The sequence below is a fragment of the Manis pentadactyla genome, chromosome 5 (genome assembly GCF_030020395.1).
Source record: "Manis pentadactyla isolate mManPen7 chromosome 5, mManPen7.hap1, whole genome shotgun sequence".
Taxonomy (NCBI): Eukaryota; Metazoa; Chordata; class Mammalia; order Pholidota; family Manidae; genus Manis; species Manis pentadactyla.
In genome coordinates, this window is record NC_080023.1 from 154,584,698 (window position 1) to 154,606,656 (window position 21,959).

Here is a 21,959-nt window from a genome sequence, read left to right on the forward strand (position 1 = left end):
TAGTTACTGAATACTTTTAAGTGCTACACTTTACTATCTACTTAATCTATTTAATTATCCCTACAATCCAATGAGGTACTATTAACTCCATTTTATAGATGAGGAAACTGCAACCCAGAGAACCTCCATACTATGTTGCCCATAAAAATGAAAGTATGTATGCATAATACAAGTTCACAGTAATTAGAAATTCAGAAACAAATACAGACATTGTCAACCAAAAGACTATGGAGTAATTTTATGAGGAGGAAGAGAAAAGGGAGTAAGGGTTAAGATAACAGGTGAGGAATTACCTGTTACATTTTTAAAGACACCAGTTGTCCCCAAATCAGAACTAATTTAGACCATAACTTTGCCAGCTAACGAGAAGGAATAAGCTCTCTCCCATATCTTCACAAACAAAAGAAAAAAGGAATCTCTACCATTGATGCTACAAGCTGATCCACACCTCTGAGTATTTTTAGCAAAACAAGACACTAAAAAATCAGGAGAAAGTAAAAAAAGAGAAGAGAGAAATGAAGAGTAAGTATAAAAGAAATGTGAAAGGTGTCACAAGATAGTGCCACAGTGTTGCCTGTATCTGACCAATAAGACTGTGATCACTGGAAGGGTAATGTGCTCAGCAGAATGCACTTCCTAAATGTACCAGGAATAGACTCTCTGATATGATGAATTAATTCCACATAAGCTTCTCTTGAATATCTGCAATAAAGAACAAAAACAAAAGGTTTAGATAAACCATTCTTCTTTAACTGAATGTTCTTAAAAGATAATACTGTGAATTGCCACATGTAATTGCTTCTCATCCGCATAGGACAGTACAAGAGTAAGTTAAGTATCCAAAAGAGCTCTTTAATCCAAACCCTATACTATAATTTAATCTAGAGCCCATGAATTTTTAGTTCAAGAACATACATTTTCAATAGCCTTTTTTACTTAACTAATAAATGATGACAGATTAAACATTTTAGAGGATGTCTAAAACTCTGCCAATGTGGAAAATAAGGCAAAGCACTCATTTCATACCCTTGCCATTTATCACATTCTCCCTTCAGTCTTCTCTCTGCAATACTTATTTACTCCCAAAGTAAGTGAACACTTAGAGATACATAGATTACAAGACCTAAAAAACTTTGCCAAAAGCTAAAGGATTAAAATGCCACACAGCAGGTGCTTAATAAAAAAACATGCTAAGCAAATGAAATGAGTGATCCAACCCTTAGTCTATACTTAAGGAGTAAACACAGCAAGTTATACTGTCCATGGTTTATTCAAATAATCAATATTTACTGAACAGCTGCTATGTGCCACACACTTTGCTAGGCTCTTAGACACTGTTTGGTCCTTAAGGAAATACAGAAAGGGGAGGATACCCCATCCCCATGCAAGTCTGACCCCCTCCGCATAGCCTCCAGTACACGGCTGCTTCCACTCTGGGCTGGTAGATGTATCTGTTTACAGATGTTGTCTCTCTCACGAATCAGCTGCAGAACCTGATCAAATAGAACACATTAAATAAAGGTCACCAAAGAATCTTACAGAAAGGAATACCACCCCCACTTTCTCTGCCAAGATTTTCAAGTAATTAAGAGGCTGATTAAACCAAACACGTGAATTACTCAGATCCTTTATTTTTGCTCAAGTCATGTTCTGTCTGTCCCAAACATTCCACCTGATGGCATCTCTGCTTTCAAAGAATGAAGAAAGCAAGCAGAGGTCAGATTCAAGCCATGATGCTATTTAGGGGTAGTGCTGACACAGACAAGAAAGCAAAATGGCATTTGTTTCATGGAGTTTACAGATGAATTAGCCACATCAAAAGACACCATCAAGAAACTGAAACCAGGAGAAATTATTTTTTAAAATATACTGACAAAGGATTTGTATCAAGAATACCTAAAGAGTTTTTACAACTTAGTAAGACAAATAACCCAGAAGGGAAACAGTAGGGGTGGGTCCAAAAGACAAACACTTCAGCAAAACAAAAGACCTTCAAAAAGAAGTTACATGTGGGCTCCATGCAAGCACTTTGCTAATACCTTCCACATGTTGTAACTATTCCCCAACCCAAACAGGAGATGATTATTAACCCCATTTTACAGACAGAAGATGACAAGTTGAAAAGGGCACACCTACTAGTAAAGCAGTGGAAGAGCTGGGACTGAACTAAAGTCTGTCTGAAGCCAAAGTATGGACTGTTTCCCACTGCATCACATTGTCTGCTTTCCTGGCCTCCCTATCCCACCTTGTAAAAAAAGCTCTCTTTGCACAGCCCTCATGGTCCCCCAGGTGGCCTTAACCTCCCATTAATGTCAGTCCTGTATCTGCCCTCACCTTGGTGGACTTTAAATCTTTCCAAAGAGCTGGCAGATTCAGAAGGCAATACAGCACTATACCAGAGGTTCCCCTGAGCAGGACTCAGGGACTCTGCTGCATCTTACTGGGCTCAGCCATTCACATGCTTGGGGATACTGTTATCCGTTTGGCACAATTACAGTCGATGCTCACCTCATCGGGAAAGTCCTTGGGGTGGGGAGAGGTAAAACGGATCCTCATTTCAGGATCTACTCTGGAGACCTCATCTAGAAGGTGAGCAAAACGAAGGCCCCCTTGCTTGGTTTTATAGTTGGTGGAGAAACCACGACTGAGGTGGGTAGACGTTATATTGCTGAACTGGATCTCCGAATTGTCCCGAAAACTATTAACATTCTGACCAAGGAGTGTCACTTCTTTCAGCCCCTGAAGATGGAAAAATATATTGGAAGCAATTTAAAACCTTGTTTGGTGGCTTCATGTCAAATCAATAATTATAATTAACTGAACCTACCAAGAGCCATCTATAAATGTGTTCTGTCTCTAATCCAGTAATTTCATGTTTGGGCATCTTGTCTAAAGAACTGAACTTCAGAATATCTTACATAAAAGTTAATCTTCAAAGCACTTTCTAGAATAGCAAAAACTGGATGCAAAGTCAATATTCACTAGTAATGGTTAATTTATACACCATCAATCAAATCATGACCCCATTCTGTCATTTGAATGTTCTATAATCATTGTCTATGAAGTATTCTTACTAAAAACATTTAGCCTAAATCAAATCAAGCTTTTACTCCTAACTTCCAGTATATGAGAAATCAGGGGAATATTTTAAATGACAACATGAAGAAGCAATCAGACAAATCCAAATGTGTCTAATCTCTTCAAAAAAATTAATGCATCATTTAAAGCAAACAACAACAAAAAAAATGACAGGGCTGTTTCAGATTAAGAGAGACTGAAGAAATGTAACAACCAAATGAAACTGGATCTTGATTTGAAAATAAAATACCAAGATTTTTTGCACAACTAAGAAATTTTTTATATGGAGTGCATTATTAAATATTAGTTGTTAAATTTCCTACATGTGATGGTATTATGGTTATGAAGGAAAAAAATTCTTATTTTGAGATGATGAAATATCCAGAGTTAAGTGGCCTGCTATGTACAACTTACTTTTAAATGTTTCAGAAAAAAATATATTTATACATCTACAGGGACAAGCAGATGAAGAGAGTATGACAAAATGTTAATAATCATGATTATACTAGTCTTTCAGCTTGTCCATGTTTGGAAATTTACATTATAAAATTTCAGAGAGAAAAAGAATGGTTGCTATAAAGACAATTTTAACTTTATTTTGAAATAATTTCAAACTTACCGAAAAATTGCAAAGAGAATACAAAGAACTCCCATATACTCTTTGCCCAGATTCACTGATTATTAACATTACACCCATTTATCATTCATATTCATCCACTCAAATACACAGGCTCTCTCTACACATGCATGCAAACACACATTTTTCTGAGGCTTCTGAGAATATGCTACAGACATCAAACATTTACACCTATTTCAGTATAGATTTCCTAAAAATAAGAATGTTCTCTGACATAATCACAATTATCAAAATCAGAAGTATTGATATATTATCTAATCCACATTCTATAAATCAGTTTTTTACCAATTAAACAAATAATGTCTTTTACAACTTTTTAATAAAATCTTTATTCTAGGAATTTATCTGAAGGCTATAACCATCAAGATGGACAAAGATAAATGTCTAGAGATGTACACAACAATGCTTTAACAGGGGAAGAACTGAAAGCAGTTTGAAAGCTGATGTCCTACACAGGGCACAAATCACAGGGCATCCATACCAAGGAAGGCCACACTGCTACAAAATAAAACTAACAGCTGTTTATGACACAGGAAAATGTTCACACTATTAAAGATGGGATACAAAAACTGCTTAGATCACAACTTCATAGAAACAATTTTTTAATAATTTTTCTATTCCCTGATCAGAGTCCCACTCCAGGACCATGCAATGCATTAAAATGTTATGACTCTAGTCTCTATTAAGACTGTTTTTATAAGTGTGACATAATATTAATTTAAAGAGCAGGATATTCTAAATGCAATGCAGATACTGGATTGGATCTTAAAAAAGAGAAAAGACATTACTGCAGAAATTGACAAAAATCAGAAAGTCTGAAGTTAGTTAACAGCAATGTACCAACATTAATCTTTTAGTTTTGACAAATGGACCAAAGTTACATAAGATTTTAACATTAGAAGCAACCCTACCTTTCCAACTATTCCATAAATTTAGTTATTCCAAAAAAAAAAAGTTTACTAAAAATAAACAAAAAAAACATGCTAGATATAAAACTAAGGAAAATACACACACATACATGAAGACATAACCACCAAATGCAAAATGAGTTATGGGACAATTTGGAAAATCTGAATATGGGTGGACTAGGATGAGATGAACGTTTAGTGATTTTTGTTAATCTTGTTAGAAGAATTAATGGTATTGAAAATACCCTTACTGCTGAGATGTATAATTACTTAAGGGTGAAATGTCATGCTATTTGAACACTTTATAAACAAAAAAAATATATCAACTAACATCATTTAAAACATAGTGAGAATCTTAATTTTTCACAACTCAAGAGCTTTGAATTCACTTACATTTACTTTAACATTAAGTTCCTTATTTTATATGCAAATACCCTAGATTAGTGAGCTTTTGTCACTACCTCAATCTATTCAGAGTATCTCTATCCCGAAGGGGTAAATTTTGGTACTGGGGAGAGTCAGAAGGGGAGAGGAAAGAGACAAGTTTAGACCAGAAACACTTGGAGAAGTAGGGTATGGAGAATCTCAGTGCCTGTGAGCAGCTAGGGACCAAATCAGGGAACTGAAAATCTGGGGATGGGAGAAGAGAAGAAAACACTGCCAGAGCACGAGAACAAAGGCAAACTGCTGACTTGGAACGGGAGCAGGGGCCAGCCTCCCACAGTTCCTGAGCCAAGCAAGTAAGGAACAAGGAGACTAGTGGAAGGAAAGTTTCATGTTCCCACCTACTGTCCTCTTCTGCAGGACTGGAAGATTCAGGCCCAGGGTTAGGGAGAGACTTTCTCAAGGGCTGAGGGACCAGCTCCCAGTAGGAGGAAGACAGCAGATCTCTCCCCTCTGGCCTCTGATCTGAATCACTATCCTCATCTATTCTCTGACCCTCAACTAGTGAGATGGCTCAGTGATAAAATGAATAAGAGATTTGGGAAATTTCCCTAGGACAGACAAGTCATTCTCTGAAAACTTACTATGTGCTATGTAGCTTAAAAACATTTAAACTACCACATCCTTTCAGTAACAATCCTTCTAACAACCTGACAAGGAAGGTATTATTTTATCCTCTTTTCACAGGTGGGGAAACTGTGTTTTGAAGAAGATAGTTAAATGAGGTGTTCTAGGGTACCAAGCCAGAGAATGGTGGAGCCAGAATTCATACTCAGTCATCTGATTCTAAAGTCATGCCCTCCCCATTCTACTGTGCTGCCTCCTAAGCAAACTTCACAGTGGATCTACCTGCAGTTTGTGGGCAACAAACCTAACATGTACACCTAGGGGTTTCTCTCTGGCCAGGTATGGTTCTAAACTTACACAGCTTAGAGACAGCACAGGCTGCAAAACTAGAGAGGTTATCCTCATCCTCCCAAAGACATGCTCACAGGAAGAAAGCCTAGAGAACTTTTCACCTGCTCAGAAAGCTTCCTCACTTCCTCTAGAATGGAGGCAACAGGCCGACTCCTCTCCCGGCCACGTGTGAAAGGAACTATGCAGTAGCTGCACATGTTGTCACAGCCTCGCATGATAGACCTGGGGAGAAGAGTGCCAAGACTTAGTAAGAACAGGATCCTTGTTCCAACCCAAGAAGCAAGTCACAGCTCCCTTGGCCTCACCCTTTGGCTCTGAATCTTCTTGGTACCATATTCCCACAGGACCAACCTGAGACATATCTTAGGTAGACATTTTTTATCTTTAAAAACTAGAACTTAATCATAAGATATAAATCAAATTGTAACTGGTGTATATTAGTGGCCCCCGAGGGAGCACAGTGAGAGACTGTTTAGTTACACTGTTTGAACTTTTTACATCTAAACCAGAAAAAAATAAATATTAAAAATATATATAAAAAGTGGAGACCTCAGATTTAAAACACAGAGTTCTTCATTTCTCACTCACTCCTGATCCAATTTTTAGGAATCTAAGTTAAATCACTCTCTTTCACTTGTACCCTGTCTAGGAAAGCCTCAATTTATCTTAAAGAAATAATTATGAGTATGTATGAAAGATGTTCACTGAAGAATTATTAAATAAATGTTAGCTGTTATTTTTATTAAGCACACCAGTAAATGTTTGGATAGCCATTAAAATGAGAGTTTTTCTGTAAAAAAACAAGATAGTAACTCTTTTAGGTGTTGCAGACTATAGTCTCTGTCACTACTACTCAGTTCTGTTATTTTAGTGGCAAAGGCGATCACAGAAAGTATGTAAGCAAGTGGGCATGACTGTATTTCAATACAACTTAATTTACAAAAATAGGCTGTAAGCCAATTTGCCAATCTTTTATGGAAAATTTGGTGACATAAGAGACATTCACCATTTTAAATAAGAAAAGGTTCTTTTCTTAAGAAATAAGAGAAGGGGGGAAAATTTAGTGAGAACGTTTGCTCTCTAGAACTGGGTAATGGTTATACGAGTGTATACACATGTCAAAATTCATCAAGTTGTACACTGAGATTTGTGCTTTTTATTGTATGTACCTCAATTTTTAAAAAGTAGAAAAAAAAAGCTAAATAAATGTTATCTTGGCTATGAGCAAGAACAAAAATAATAAACTTGTTATAAAAAAATTTTTTTTAAAGAAAAGGTTATAAAACAAAGTACACCAGGAGCCACTTCTTACAAATAAACACAAACACAAAGCATACACAAATGGAAAGGACAGGAAAGATATACAACAAAATAGTAACAGGTGGTAAGCATATAGGTAGTTCTTTTTCTCGATGTTTGTCTATCTTTTCCAGATATTCTTCAACAAGTACAACTATGTTGTTATCAGATTTTACTTCCTTTTTTTAAATTTAAAAGATCAGAGGAGGAAAAAAAGGATCAGGAAAGCTCAAGACATTGTCTTCAAGGAAAAAATAGAGAGTGTGGATGAGAGAGTAGGAAAGACACCACATTATATATATGAATGCATATGCAGAGTATTTCTCAAAGGATTATACAAGAAACTACTACTATGGCTGCCTCTGAGAGGTAGACCAGAAGACTGGGGATGACAGGTGGGAGAGAATCTTACTTTATCATTCTTTGTGTTTATACTTTGTGCTTTGTGCTTACATTAATTTTTGATGTGATTTTTAAGTTCAATTATTTAATAACAAAATTAACATGCTATTTTAAAAGAAAGGAGACATTCACTCGCTGTCTTGAGCAGCGACTCACACAAAGGCACAGGTAGCACTGGGACTTGTCTGGATTGGCATGACATCTGCATAGGTCTCATCCAGAGACAGCAGCACATTCGCAGCTTGCTGGCCTGACTCAGCAACAGCCAGCAGCCGTGGCAGGTCTCGATAGGCATCTGGACCAGCCAAAATGTCCACCATTTTCTCCCTGTTGAGGATCTCCTCCTTCAATCTCTCAGCCATGCAGCCTGGGAGGGAAAAGAAATAAGCACTTGATTGATTTATCTGGTCTCATGTACACATTATCTTCATACTCTTCTCAGTACCCACTATCTCTAGCTAGGAGCAGATGCCAGGGCACAGAAGTTTCTCTAAGAGTTTAGCATCATCCCCTGAATTTGCCCAAAACTTCTACAGCACTGGAACCTGAACCATACAGGAAGAGGGCTTTAGAGTAATTCAATCAAATGACTAGAAAAAAATTAAATCACCATCCAAAAACCTTTCTAGACATGAATCACCTCTTTTTTCCATTGAAAATTGCCTGGTGTGACAAATGAAAAATATTTTGTGACAGGAACTTATTTTTAAAAAGAAAACTTACTGACATACAACTGTCTTATGCCCTTTATCCCTCTTCTTGCCCCAAATACTTGCTAAAACCTGTAAGAAATGAGTTAACCATCTATACTGGTGTCTTCCATATCCTAAAAGCTTCCATATCCACTGTTAGCAAGGCTACAGAATTTAAAATGCCATTTTATTACAAACACCCTTTGAAAACATTTATTGAAGAACTATTCTTGGTTGTACACCCATGTTCACAGCAGCATCATTCACAACAGACAATGGTAGAAGCAACCCAAGCGTCCATTAACAGACAGAATATTATTCAGCCTAAAAAAGGAAAGAAATTCTGACACATGCTGACATATGGAGGAACCTCAAAGATGCTACACTAAGTAAAATAAGCCAATCAGAAAAGGCCACATATTGTATGATTCCATTACATCATGTACCTAGAAGAGTTAAATTCTTAGAGGTAAAAAACAGAGTGGTGGTTGCCAGAGGTTGAGGTGAAGGGAGAATAGTGAGTTATTATTTAATGGGTATGGAGTTTCAGTTTGGGAGGATGAAAAAATTCAGGATCTGGACTCATCATAACATCAGTTGATTTAACTATCCCACAATGGACACACTCTATTTTTTTTTTTTGAGGGGGCATCTCTCATATTTATTGATCAAATGGCTGTTAACAACAATAAAATTCTGTATAGGGGACTCAATGCACAATCATTAATCAACCCCAAGCCTAATTCTCAACAGTCTCCAATCTTCTGAAGCATAATGAACAAGTTCTTACATGGTGAACAAGTTCTTACATAGTGATTAAGTTCTTACATGGTGAACAGTGCAAGGGCAGTCATCACAGAAACTTTCGGTTTTGATCACGCATCATGAACTATAAACAATCAAGTCAGATATGATTATTTGTTTGATTTTTATACTTGATTTATATGTGAATCCCACATTTCTCCCTTATTATTATTTTTTTAATAAAATGCTGAAGTGGACACACTCTATTTTAAGATTAAGTACAGTAACAAAATTCTAGGACTGAGAGAGTACAGAATATTTATTTTTAAATATGCTTCCCAGATCTCTAGATCACAGTGGTCCAACAGAACCATCTAAGATGCTGGAAATGCTCTTTATCTGTGCTATCCAATACGGTAGCCACTAGTCAAGTGTGGCTACTGGGCAGTCAATAGGCTGGTGAAACTGAAGAAGTGAATTTTTAATATTATTTAATTTTAGTTAAATTTAAATAACCACAGAGGCTTAAAGATGGCGGCATGAGAGGTGAGACAGAAACAACCTCCCAAAACCACATATAATATGAAAATATAGCAAATATCTAATCTGGAAAGAGCAACAGTAAAGAAGACTGTGGCAGACAGGCTACACCTGGGGAAACCAGCAGACCTCAAGGAAATGGGTAAAGTACAAAACTTGTGAATCGAAGGGACCCCAACCCTTCCTCCACCCCAGCTCACCGGAGGGAGGAAGAGAAACAGAGAGGGAAGCTGGTGGAGGCCTAGGACTGCTGAACACCCAGCCCTGGAGATTTGCTCTGGGAACATGAACCTACATTACATGGTGCTCTGGAGATTAGTGGGGTTGGAAAGCTAAGACAGGCAGAATACTTGGAGACACTGAGATTCCAGCAGCTTGTGGAAAACACATATCCACAGCTGGCTGCTCTGTGACAAAAGAAAGCTGGGTGATCTGAGAGGCTTCATCACAGCAAGATGGCTGCTAAAGGGGCAAGGGTTTCACAGAGCTTCCTACTCAGGAAAAAGGACAGGTGGACAAAATTGTCGGGGGCACTCATCCCAGCAGGTTAGGAACTTTCAGGAGCTACAGCTGCTCCATCCCCCTGGCTAGCTACGCAGCTACAAGGCCCCCCACCATGATACGCAGCCTGCTGGACCATATTCCCCGCCAGCACCAGTTCACAAACTGGCTGTCCCCACCAATGCACCAGGCCAGCCAGGGGGCAGCCCAGCCTAAGGCAGCTACAAGCGCAAAGCATAGAGGCTTCTCCCTGTGAGCTCAGCCCACTGGACCTAGCAGTGCAGGCAGACACTACAGCTATGAAGTAAGAAAGAGCTCTTTCCTCCTGACAAGCATCAGGGCCCTCACCTACCACCCCTGCGATCACTCCAGAGGCTGAGCAGCTACACAGAATATTCTGGACACTAGAGGGTGCCACCTACAAATATGAAACATCAAAGGAACCTGGTTGAAACCCAAATCCCACAAATACCAGAAAGAGGGAAAGTGAAACTGAACTCATCAATCTTCCTTTAAGAGATTTCAAAATAAAAATCATAAACATACTCACAGAGGTACAGAAAAATATTCAACAACTCAGGGAGGAATTCAGGAATGAGATACAAAAGTTCAAGAATACAGTATCTGAAATGAAACATACAATGGAGGGATTTAAAAGCAGATTAGATGAAGTAGAAGAGATGGTAAATGAAATAGAAATTAGAGAAGAGGAATACAAGAAGCTGAGGCACAGACAGAAAAAAGGATCTCTAGGAATGAAAGGATATTGAGAGAATTGTCTGACCTATCTAAACAGAACAATATTCACATTATAGGGATACCAAAAGAAGAAATCTGGGGAAGGAGGTAGTCTCTCAGGTCATGGAGGTGCACAGACCTCCCAACACAAGGGACCCAAGGAACACCCATCAAGACATATAATAATTAAAATGGCAAAGATCAAGGATAAGGACAGAGTATTAAAAAGCATCCAGAGAAAGGAAAAAGATCACATACAAAAGAAAACCCATAAGGCTATCATCAGACTTCTCAACAGAAACCTTACAGGCCAGAAGGGAGCGGCATAATATATTTACTGAAATGAAGCAGAAGGGCCTCGAACCAAGAATACTCAACCTGGCAAGACTATCATCTAAATTTGAAGGAAGGATTAAACAATTGTCAGATAAGCAAAAACTGAGAGAATTTAACTCCCACAAACTGTCTCTACAGTGTATTTTGGAAGTACTGTTCAAGATGGAAGTGTTCCTAGGTTAAAGAGCTGTCATCAGGGGAAATAAAACCACACTAAAGAAAGCAGACCAATTAATTACTAAGCAGAAGCAAAATCAAATCAACTACCCCCAATATCATTCAAGGAATAGAAAAAGAGTACAGAATATGATATCTAATATATAAACAAGAGAGGAAGAAGAAAAAGGAGTTTAAAAAAAGAACCTTTAGACTGCATTTGTAATAGCACTGAGTTAAGTTAGACTGTTAGATAGTAAGGAAGTTACCCTTGAACTTTTGGTAACAACAAATCTAAAGCCTGCAATGGCAATAAGTACACACCTATCGATAATCACTCTAAAGGTAAATGGTCTGAATGCACCAATCAAAAGACACAGAGTCACTGAATGGATTAAAAAAACAAGACCCATCTATATGGTGCCTACAAGAGACTCACTTCAAACCCAAAGACATACACAGACTAAAAGAAAAGGGATGGAAAAAGATATTTCATGCAACTAATAGGAAGAAAAAAGCAGGAGTTGCAGTACTTGTATCAGACAAAATAGACTTCAAAACAAAGAAAATAACAACAGACAAAGAACACTATATAATGATAAAGGGGTCAATCCAACAAGAGGATATAACCATTATAAATATCTACGCAACCAAAACAGGATCGCTTACATAATGTGAAACAAATACTAACAGAATTAAAGGGGGAAATAGAACCATTCACTCCAAAGGACAGATCAATCAGACTGAAAATAAATTAACAGACAGAGGCACTGAACAATGTATTAGAACAGATAGACCTAACGTACATCTACAGAACACTCCATCCAAAAGCAACAGGATACATATTCTTCTCAAGTGCACATGGAACATTTTCAAGAATAGATGACATACTAGGCCTCAAAAAGAGCCTCAGTAAATTCAGAAAGATTGAAATTGTACCAACCAGCTTCTCAGTCCACAAAGGTATGAAACTAGACATAAATTACACAAAGAAAACAAAAAATCCCACAAATACATGGAGGCTTACAATATCTTATATATTCAATGGATCGATGACCAAATAAAAACAGAGATCAAGCAATATACAGAGACAAATGACAACAATTATTCAACACAGTAAAATCTGTGGGACACAGAGCAGGCTGTGCTAAGAGGGAAGTATATTGCAATACAGGCTTACCTCAGGAAAGAAGAATAATCCCATATGAACAGTCTAAACTCACAATTAAAATTAATGAAACTAGAAAAAGAAGAACAAATGAGGCCCAAAGTCAGTAGAAGCAGGGACATAATAAAGATTAAAGCAGAAATAAATAAAGTTCAGAAAAATAAAACAACAAAAAGAATCAATGAAAGGAGGAACTGGTTCTTTGAGAAAATAAACAAAATAGATAAACACCTAGCCAGACTTATCAAGAAAAAAGAGAGTCTACACACATAAACAGAATCAGAAATGAGAAAGGAAATATCACTATGGATGCCACAAAAATACAAAGAATTATTAGAGACTACTATGAAAAACTGTATGCTAACAAATTAGATAACCTAGAACAAATGGACAACTTTCTAGAAAAATGCAACCTTCCAAGGCTGACCCAGGAAGAAACAGAAAATCTGAACAGACCAAATACCAGCAAAGAAATTGAATTGGTAATCAAAAAACTACCTAAGAACAAAACCCCTGGCCAGATGGCTTTACCACTGAATTTTATCAAACATTTAGTAAAGACCTAATACCCATCCTCCTTCATTTTCCAAAAAGTAGAAAAGGAGGGAATACTTCCAAACTCATTCTATAAGGCCAGCATCACTCTAATACCAAAACCAGACAAAGTCACCACAAAAAAAGAAAATTACAAATGAATATCCCTGCTGAACATACATGCAAAAATACTCAAGAAAATATTAGCAAATCTAATTCAAAAATACATCACAAAGATTATCCATCATGATCAAGTAGGACTTATTCCAGGGATGCAGGGATGGTACAATATTCAATAATCCACCAACATCAACAAAAAGAAGGACAGAAACCACATGATCATCTCCATAGATGCTGAAAAAGCATTCGACAAAATTCAACATCCATTCATGACAAAAACTCTCAACAAAATGGGTACAGAAAGCTAATACCTCAACATAATAAAGGCCATATATGACAAACCCACAGCCAACATCATACTTAACAGCGAGAAGCTGAAAGCTTTTCCTTTAAGATCGGGAACAAAACAAGGATGCCCGCTCTCCCCACTTTTATTCAACATAGTTCTAGAGGTCCTAGCCACAGCAATCAGACAACACAAAGAAAGAAAAGGTATCCAGACTGGTAAAGAAGAAGTCAAACTGTTCCTGTTTGCAGATGACATGATACTGTACATAAAAAACCCTAAAGAATCCACTCTAAAACTACTAGAACTAATAACTGAATTCAGCAAAGTTGCAGGATATAAAGTCAATACACAGAAATCAGTTGCATTCCTATATACTAATGATGAACTAGCAGAAAGAGAAATCAGGAAAACAATTCCATTCACAATTATATCAGAAAGAATAAAATACCTAGGAATAAACCTAACAAAGGAAGTGAAAGACCTATACCCTGAAAACTACAAGACACTCATGAGAGAAATTAAAGAAGATACCAATAAATGGAAATATATCCTATGCTCATGGATAGGAGGAAATAATATTGTCAAAATGGTCATCCTGCCTAAAGTAATCTACAGATTCAATGCAATCCCTATCAAAATACCAACAGCATTCTTCAATGAACTACAGCAAATAGTTCTAAAATTCATATGGAACCACAAATAGTTCTAAAATTCATATGGAACCACAAATGCTAAGAAGGAAGAATAAAGCTGGGGAAACTATGCTTACCAACGTCAAGCTCTAATACAAAGCCACAGTAATCAAGACAATTTGGTACTGGCACAAGAAGAGACCCATAGATCAATGGAACAGACTAGAGAGCCCAGATATAAACCCAAGCACATATGGTCAATTAATATGTGATAGATGAGCCATGGATATACAATGGGAAAATGAAAGCCTCTTCAACAACTGGTGTTGGCAAAACTGGGCAGCTAAACGTAGGAGAATGAAAATGGATTGCTGTCTAACTCCATACACAAAAGTAAACTCAAAATGGATCAAAGACCTGAATGTAAGTCATGAAAGCATGAAACTCTTAGAAGAAAACATAGGCAAAAATGTCTTGAATATAAACATGAGCAACTTTTTCTGAACGCATCTCTTCGGGCCAGAGAAACAAAAGCAAAATGAACAAATGGGACTATATCAAACTAAAAAGCTTCTGTACAGCAAAGGACACCAAGAGTAGAACCAAAAGGCATCCTACAGTATGGGAGAATACATTCATAAATGACATATCTGACAAGGGGTTAACATCCAAAATATATAAAGAATTCACACACCTCAACAACCAAAAAGCAAATAACCCTATTAAAAAATGGGCAGAGGAGCTGAACAGACACTTCTCCAAAGAAGAAATTCAGAAGGCCAACAGGCACATGACAAGATGCTCCACATCGCTAATTATCAGGGAAATGCAAATAAAAACCACAATGAGATATCACTTCACACCAGTTAGGATGGCCAACATCAAAAAGACAAACAACAACAAATGCTGGCAAGGATGCAGAGAAAGGGGGAACCCTCTTACACTGCTGGTGGGAATGTAAGCTAGTTCAACCATTGTGGAAAGCAATATGGAGGTTCCTCAAAAATCTAAAAATAGAAATAACATCTGACCCAAGAATTCCACTCCTAGGAATTCCCAAAGAAAACAAAATCCCAGATTCAAAAAGACACAAGCACCCCTATGTTTACTGCAACACTATTTACAATAGCCAAGATATGGAAGCAACCCAAGTGTCCATCCATAGATGAATGGCTAAAGAAGATATAGTACATATATACAATGGAATATTATTCAGCTATAAGAAGAAAACAGATCCTACCATTTGCAACAACATGGATGGAGCTAGAGGATATTATGCTTAGTGAAATAAGCCAGATGGAGAAAGAAAAGTACCAAATGATTTTCCTCATTTGTGGAGTATAACAATGAAGCAAAACTGAAGGAACAAAACAGCAGCAGACTCAGACTCTAAGAAGGGACTAGCAGTTACCAAAGGGGAGGGTTATGGGAGGGCAGGTGGGGAGGGAGGGAGAAGGGGATTAAGGGGTATCATGATTAGTACACATGGTATGGGGGGGGATAACGGGGAAGACAAATAGTGAGTCTGTGGCATCTTACTACACTGATGGACTTACTACACTTCAGTGGGGTATGGAGGGGACTTGATGATATGGGTAAATGTAGTAACCACAATGTTTTTCATGTGAAACCTTCATAAAAGTGTATATAAATTATACCTTTAAAAAATGTAAATAATCACACATGGCTAATGGCTACCATACTGGTCAAAGTAGATCTAGAACTTCACTTGGGAACACTTCAAGAGCCAAGGTGAAAGATGCCGACACTGTACATTCTCTCTGCCCTTTCAGACTCCAAACTCTCTCCTATCCATAATTCCAAGCCACCATGAGCCACATTAGACTTAGGGAATGGTAGACCACTTTCTGAGTACCTACTACTTCAAGGCATTATGAAAAAGCCCTTCATGAGTTTTATCTGATTTAATCCTACAGCCTCTGACATTAAGTACAGAAGTTGCATGGGATGTATAGGATTTCTTCACACACTGAGAGTCCACCATCTAAGGAAAAACTCTAGCATAAAAGCTACAAGGAGCCCAAGTGTCAAATCACAAAATCTGCAAATTACCAGATACCTAGAATCCCAATCTTCAGAGGCACTCGGGAATGGAGCCGTTTTGCCTTCAGAGCTTTAAGGTGATGTAAACGATTCCAGATGGTCTGTTCAGCTTTCTCCCTGCAGAGAACAAATGAGGTGGAATTGAACCTGAAAATAAACTACAAAGCAAGCTAAATAGTAGGACAATGGGAAGAAAATAAAAACAACCTTCAACCCTTTAAATGAATATATCTACCTTTATGTTAGTGACAGTGGGCAGGGAGCCAACTGAGCAAGCACCATTCACTACAGTTCACCATTCTTAGAATGACGCTCTTCCTGCACATCTCCAAATCCTGACAAGACTTTATGCCAAACTTGGAAACAATCTACTTCAAAAGCCTTCTACTGGAGTTTGTCCTTCACTGCCCTATCACTTAAACTATTCTTTTCCCTGTACTCAGCCTGTTTTCTCTTCTACTGTTTGACTTTTAACGTAGCGTTTTCTGCCAGATGCTAGAGTTATTTGTGTATGTCTTAGTTCTCATATCAGATTAAGCTCCTTAAAGCCAGGATCCATGGAGAAGGGATTCATATTTGAATCTCCCAAAGCACCTACTTCAGTGTCTGACAGCAGAAAACCACCAAACAAAAATGTTGGATTAATTAACTAATGATATTACAGCCAACTAAGGAAACATTAACATTAACATGCTTTACACACAGAAACAAAGGGAAAAGCAGGGTATGTTCCCCTCTGATGGATGTCACCCATCTCTGTGCAGAGAAACTCTGTCCCCTGGTCACTGACTGCACCGAGCCCTTAGGATGTAAGCTACATCATAAACATGTGCTGTTACCTGCAAGAAAAACCTTAAGAAAAGTTAGGTGCTCAGCACACTCTTGGTTTTCTCATCTATAAAACAGGTTTGATAACAGCACCTACCTCATGGGGTTGCATGAAAATTAAATGCATGCAGAGTGCCCAGCACAGGACCTGACACATAGTACACGTCCAGCAAATGTCAATCAGTTCTATTACAACTAACTCCAGTGCTGGAGAACTGCAAGTCCACAGGCTCATCGCCACAGGCAGCTCAGTCTAGCACTGTTAACTCTGGCATTATTATATAAGATACATTCACTTCTCTGGCAATGAAAAAATTTGCACCTGATAGAACACGTCACAAGGAGGATCACATCAGCCTGAGTGGAGAACAAGGAAAAAAAGGAAAATCATCATTTTTGAAACCAGCCTTTGCAGAATCACTGCCCACAGCTTTCTTTACTGTGAAAAAACATTCATAATATAAAATTTACCATTTTAACCATGTGAAAGTATATAGTTCAATAGCATTAAGTATATATGCACATTGTACAACCACTACCACCAACTTTAATAACTATTTCATATTCCCCAGCTAAACCTATGTACCCCTTAAACACTAACTTCCCATTCCCCTCTCCTCCTCACAGCCCATTTTTAACTTAGTTCCTTGCCTGAAGGTGTGCATCACCATAAAAGTTTCAAAAATAACCAGAACAGAAGTATACCAAAGACTCATGCTACTCAGCTTACCCAAGGGAACTTACTTCACCCAGCCATACCCTGTTCCTATAACTCATCTAAGTACTGGCACAAGGCAGTCTCAGCCAGGCACAGAAAACAAAGGGATCAGAAAATAAATGTACGCATGTACCTCTTGGAGGTTACTGGTCCGCAGGTAGCCACTCTTCTGTAAGATGGACCAGGCTATCTCCATGTCATTCACATTCATCTGGCAGCCATACGTCTCAAGGTAGACTGCAATGAGACAGGGACTCCATGGTTGGCAGACAAAAAGGGACCACATGTCTCAAAAAGTCCCCTTCCCAAATACCCCAGAAAACACCTGAGGCAACTAGTTAGCTACTATGTCTCTTAACTGCTGCCTTAATTATAAGACACCTTTAACTGCCAGATGTGCACCCAAATTAATGATCACCTTCAGAACAAAAAAAAAATACTACATTACATACACACACATCAAGTATAAGCCATACCATTTAAAATATGGGGAAAACATGCATGTGAGAACCAAGGAAATATAATTATAAAAACAACTGGAGAAGATACAAGATGGCAGTATGAGAGGTGACAGACAACTCCTTCCAATACCACAGATAGTGAGAAAATATAGTTGATACAACTAACCCTTAAACAGCAACAGGAAAGAAGGTTGCACCAGACTGCACACAGACCTCACCAACAGAGCAGACCTCACAAAACAGGGTAACATATGAAAGCCTTGATCTAGCGGGACCCGAGCCCTTCCCCCACCCCAGCTCACCGGCAGGAGGAAGAGAAATGGAGGGGGCAAGAAGGTGGAAGCCTGGGAATGCTGAGCATCTAGCCCTGGAGCTCTGCTTTGTGAGCAGAAACCTACATTGTGTGGTGCTCTGGAGGATGGGGAGCTGGGACAGGCAGAGTGGCTGGGGGACAGATTCCAGCCATTTGTGGAGGAGGGGATCCACATCCGGCTGCTCTGGAAGAAGGGAAAGGCAGGCGGTCTGAGAGGCTTCCCAGCAGCGAGAGGGCTGCTGAAGGGGCGGGGTTTGCACGGAGTTTGCTGTGAGGGAGAAGGGAGAGCTGGACAAGGTTGTCTGGGTGCACTCTGCCCAGCTGGTTGGGAACTTTGCAGAGCTTCAGGCACGCCATCCCCTGGCTGGCTACTCAGCTCCAAGGCCCTCCAATGTGACACAGCCTGCCAAGCCTCCTTCCTGGCCTGACGGCACCAGCTCGCAAACCTGCAGTCACTATGCTGGGGTCAGGCCAGCCAGAAGGAGACCCCACCTACAACAGCTAGAGACACAAAGCACAGAGGCTTACACCTGTCTGCTCAGCCCACTGGCTCTGATACGGGAGACAGGCACGGCAGACGGTAATCAGGTAAGAGAGCTTTCCTCCCCCCCAGCCACCAGCCCCACTCCCCTACAACCCCCAACCTCATTCTAGGGGCTGAGCAGCTCCATAGACTGGAGCTTCCGGGCACTAGAGGGCACCACACAGAAATATGAAATGTCAAAAGAACATGGTTCAGACCAAAATCTCACAAACCCCAGAAAAAGGAGCAAATGAAACTGAACTCACCAATCTTCCTGAAAGAGAATTCAAAATAAAAATCATAAACATGCTTATGGAGGTACAGAAAAATATCCAAGAACTCAGGAACAAACTCAAGATGGAGATTCAATCACTAAGAAATTCCATATCTGAAATGAAACATACAATGGAGGGATTTAAAAGCAGATTAGATGTAGTAGAAGGGACAGTAAATGGAATAGAAATTAGAGAAGAGGAATACAAAGAAGCTGAGGCACAGAGAGAAAAAAGAATCTCTAAGATTGAAAGAATATTGAGAGAACTGTGTGACCAATCCAAACGGAACAATATTTACATTATAGGGGTACCAGAAGAAGAAGAGAGAGAAAAAGCAATAGAAAGTGTCATTTAGGGGGTAATTTCTGAAAACTTCCCCAATCTGGGGAAGGAGATAGTCTCTCAAGCCACGGAGATGCACAGATCTCCCAACACAAGGGAATCAAGGAAGACAACATCAAGACATATAACAATTAAAATGGCAAAGATCAAGGATAAGGACAGAGTATTAAAAGCATTCAGAGAAAGGTAAAAGATCACATACAAAGGAAAACACACCAGGCTATCATCAAATTTCTCAACAGAAACCTTACAGGCCAGAAGGGAGTGGCATGATATATTTAATGCAATGAAGCAGAAGGGCCTTGAACCAAGAATACTCTACCCAGCAAGGTTATCATTTAGATTTGAAAGAGGGATTAAACAATTGTCAGATAAGCAAAAGCTGAGAGAATTTACCTCCCACAAACCACCTCTACAGTGCATTTTGGAGGGACTCCTATAGATGGAAGTATTCCGAAGGCTAAATAGATGTCACCCAAGGGATAGACAAAGAGTAGAGAATATGATTTATAACATACAAAGAATGGAGGAGGAAGAAAAAGGAGGAAAAAAAAAAAGAATCTTTAGGTTGGGTTTGTCACAGCATACGAAGTGAGTTAAATTAGACTGTTAGATAGTAAGGGAATGACCCTTGAACCTTTGGTAACCACGAATCTAAAGGCTGCAATGGCAATAAGTACATACCTATTGATAATCACCCTAAAGGTAAATGGTCTGAATGCACCAATCAAAAGACGTAGAGTCACTGAATGGATAAAAAAAGAAAAAGACCCATCTATATGCTTTCTACAAGAGACTCACTTCAAAACATACACAGACTGAAAGTAAAGGGATGGAAAAAGATATTTCATGCAACTAATAGGAAGAAAAAAGCAGGAGTTGCAGTACTTGTATCAGATAAAATAGACTTCAAAACAAAGAAAGTAACAAGAGACAAAGAAGGACATTACATAATGATAAAGGAGTCAGTCCAACAAGAGGATATAACTATTATAAATATCTATGTACCCAACACAGGATCACCTACATAATGTGAAACAAATATTAACAGAATTAAAGGGGGAAATAGAATGCAATGCATTCATTTTGGGAGACTTCAACACACCATTCACTCCAAAGGACAGATAAACCAGACAGAAAATAAATAAAAAGACAGAGGCACTGAACAATGTATTAGAACAGATGGACCTAACAGACATCTACAGAACACTCCATCCAAAAGCAACAGGATACACATTCTTCTCAAGTGCACATGGAACATTTTCAAGATAGATCACATACTAGGCCACAAAAAGAACATCAGTAAATTCAAAAAGACTGAGATTGTACCAACCAGCTTCTCAGATCACAAAGGTATGAAACTAAAATGAATTACTCAAAGAAAATGAAAAAGCCCACAAACACATGGAGGCTTAATAACATGTTCCTAAATAATCAATGGATCAATGACCAAATAAAAACAGAGATCAAACAATATATGGAGAAAAATGGCAACAATAATTCAACACAGCAAAATCTGTGGGATGCAGCAAAGGCTGTGCTAAGAGGGAAACATACTACCATACAGGCCTACCTCAGGAAAGAAGAACAGTCCCAAATGAACAGTCTAAACTCACAATTAATGAAACTAGAAAAAGAAGAACAAATGAGGCCCAAAGTCTGTAGCAGGAGGAACATAATAAAGATTAAAGCAGAAATAAATAAAATTGAGAAGAATAAAACAATAGAAAGAATCAATAAAACAGGAACTGATTCTTCAAGAAAATAAACAAAATAGATAACACCTAGCCAGACTTATCAAGAAAAAAAGAGTCTACACACATAAACAGAATCAGAAATGAGAAAGGAAAAATCACTATGGACACCACAGAAATACAAATAATTATGAGAGAATACTATGAAAAATTATATGCTAACAAACTGGATAACCTAGGAGAAATGGATAACTTTCTAGAAAAATACAACCTTTCAAGGCTGATCAAGGAAGAAACAGAAAATCTGAATAGACCAATTACCAGCAAAGAAATTGAATTGGTAATCAAAAAATGATCTAAGAACAAAACCCCTCGTGCAGATTATTTCACTGGTGAATTTTATCAAACATTTAGTGAAAACCTAATACCCATCCTCCTTAAAGTTTTGCAAATAGTAGAAGAGGAGGGAATACTCCCAAACTCATTCTACAAGGCCAACATTACTTTAATACCAAAACCAGGCAAAGACAACACAAAAAAAGAAAATTACAGACCAATATCCCTGATGAACATAGATGCAAAAATACTCAACAAAATATTAGCAA

General features: G+C 38.3%; 1 protein-coding gene across 3 annotated transcripts in view; it reads right to left on the reverse strand.

Annotated features, from left to right (window-relative positions):
- Positions 1–21,959, reverse strand: part of CDK5RAP1 (CDK5 regulatory subunit associated protein 1) — a 44,528-nt gene that overhangs the window by 15,681 nt on the left and 6,888 nt on the right. For all 3 annotated transcript variants that reach the window (XM_057502914.1, XM_036902547.2, XM_036902548.2), the window contains exons 3-10: positions 17,880–17,983; positions 17,351–17,385; positions 16,217–16,317; positions 7,843–8,053; positions 6,087–6,207; positions 2,509–2,739; positions 1,396–1,493; positions 647–702 (exon numbers count right to left, since the gene is read on the reverse strand). In XM_057502914.1, coding sequence (XP_057358897.1) covers positions 647–702; positions 1,396–1,493; positions 2,509–2,739; positions 6,087–6,207; positions 7,843–8,053; positions 16,217–16,317; positions 17,351–17,385; positions 17,880–17,983 — 957 coding nt within the window. The remainder of the gene's footprint in view (positions 1–646; positions 703–1,395; positions 1,494–2,508; positions 2,740–6,086; positions 6,208–7,842; positions 8,054–16,216; positions 16,318–17,350; positions 17,386–17,879; positions 17,984–21,959) is intronic.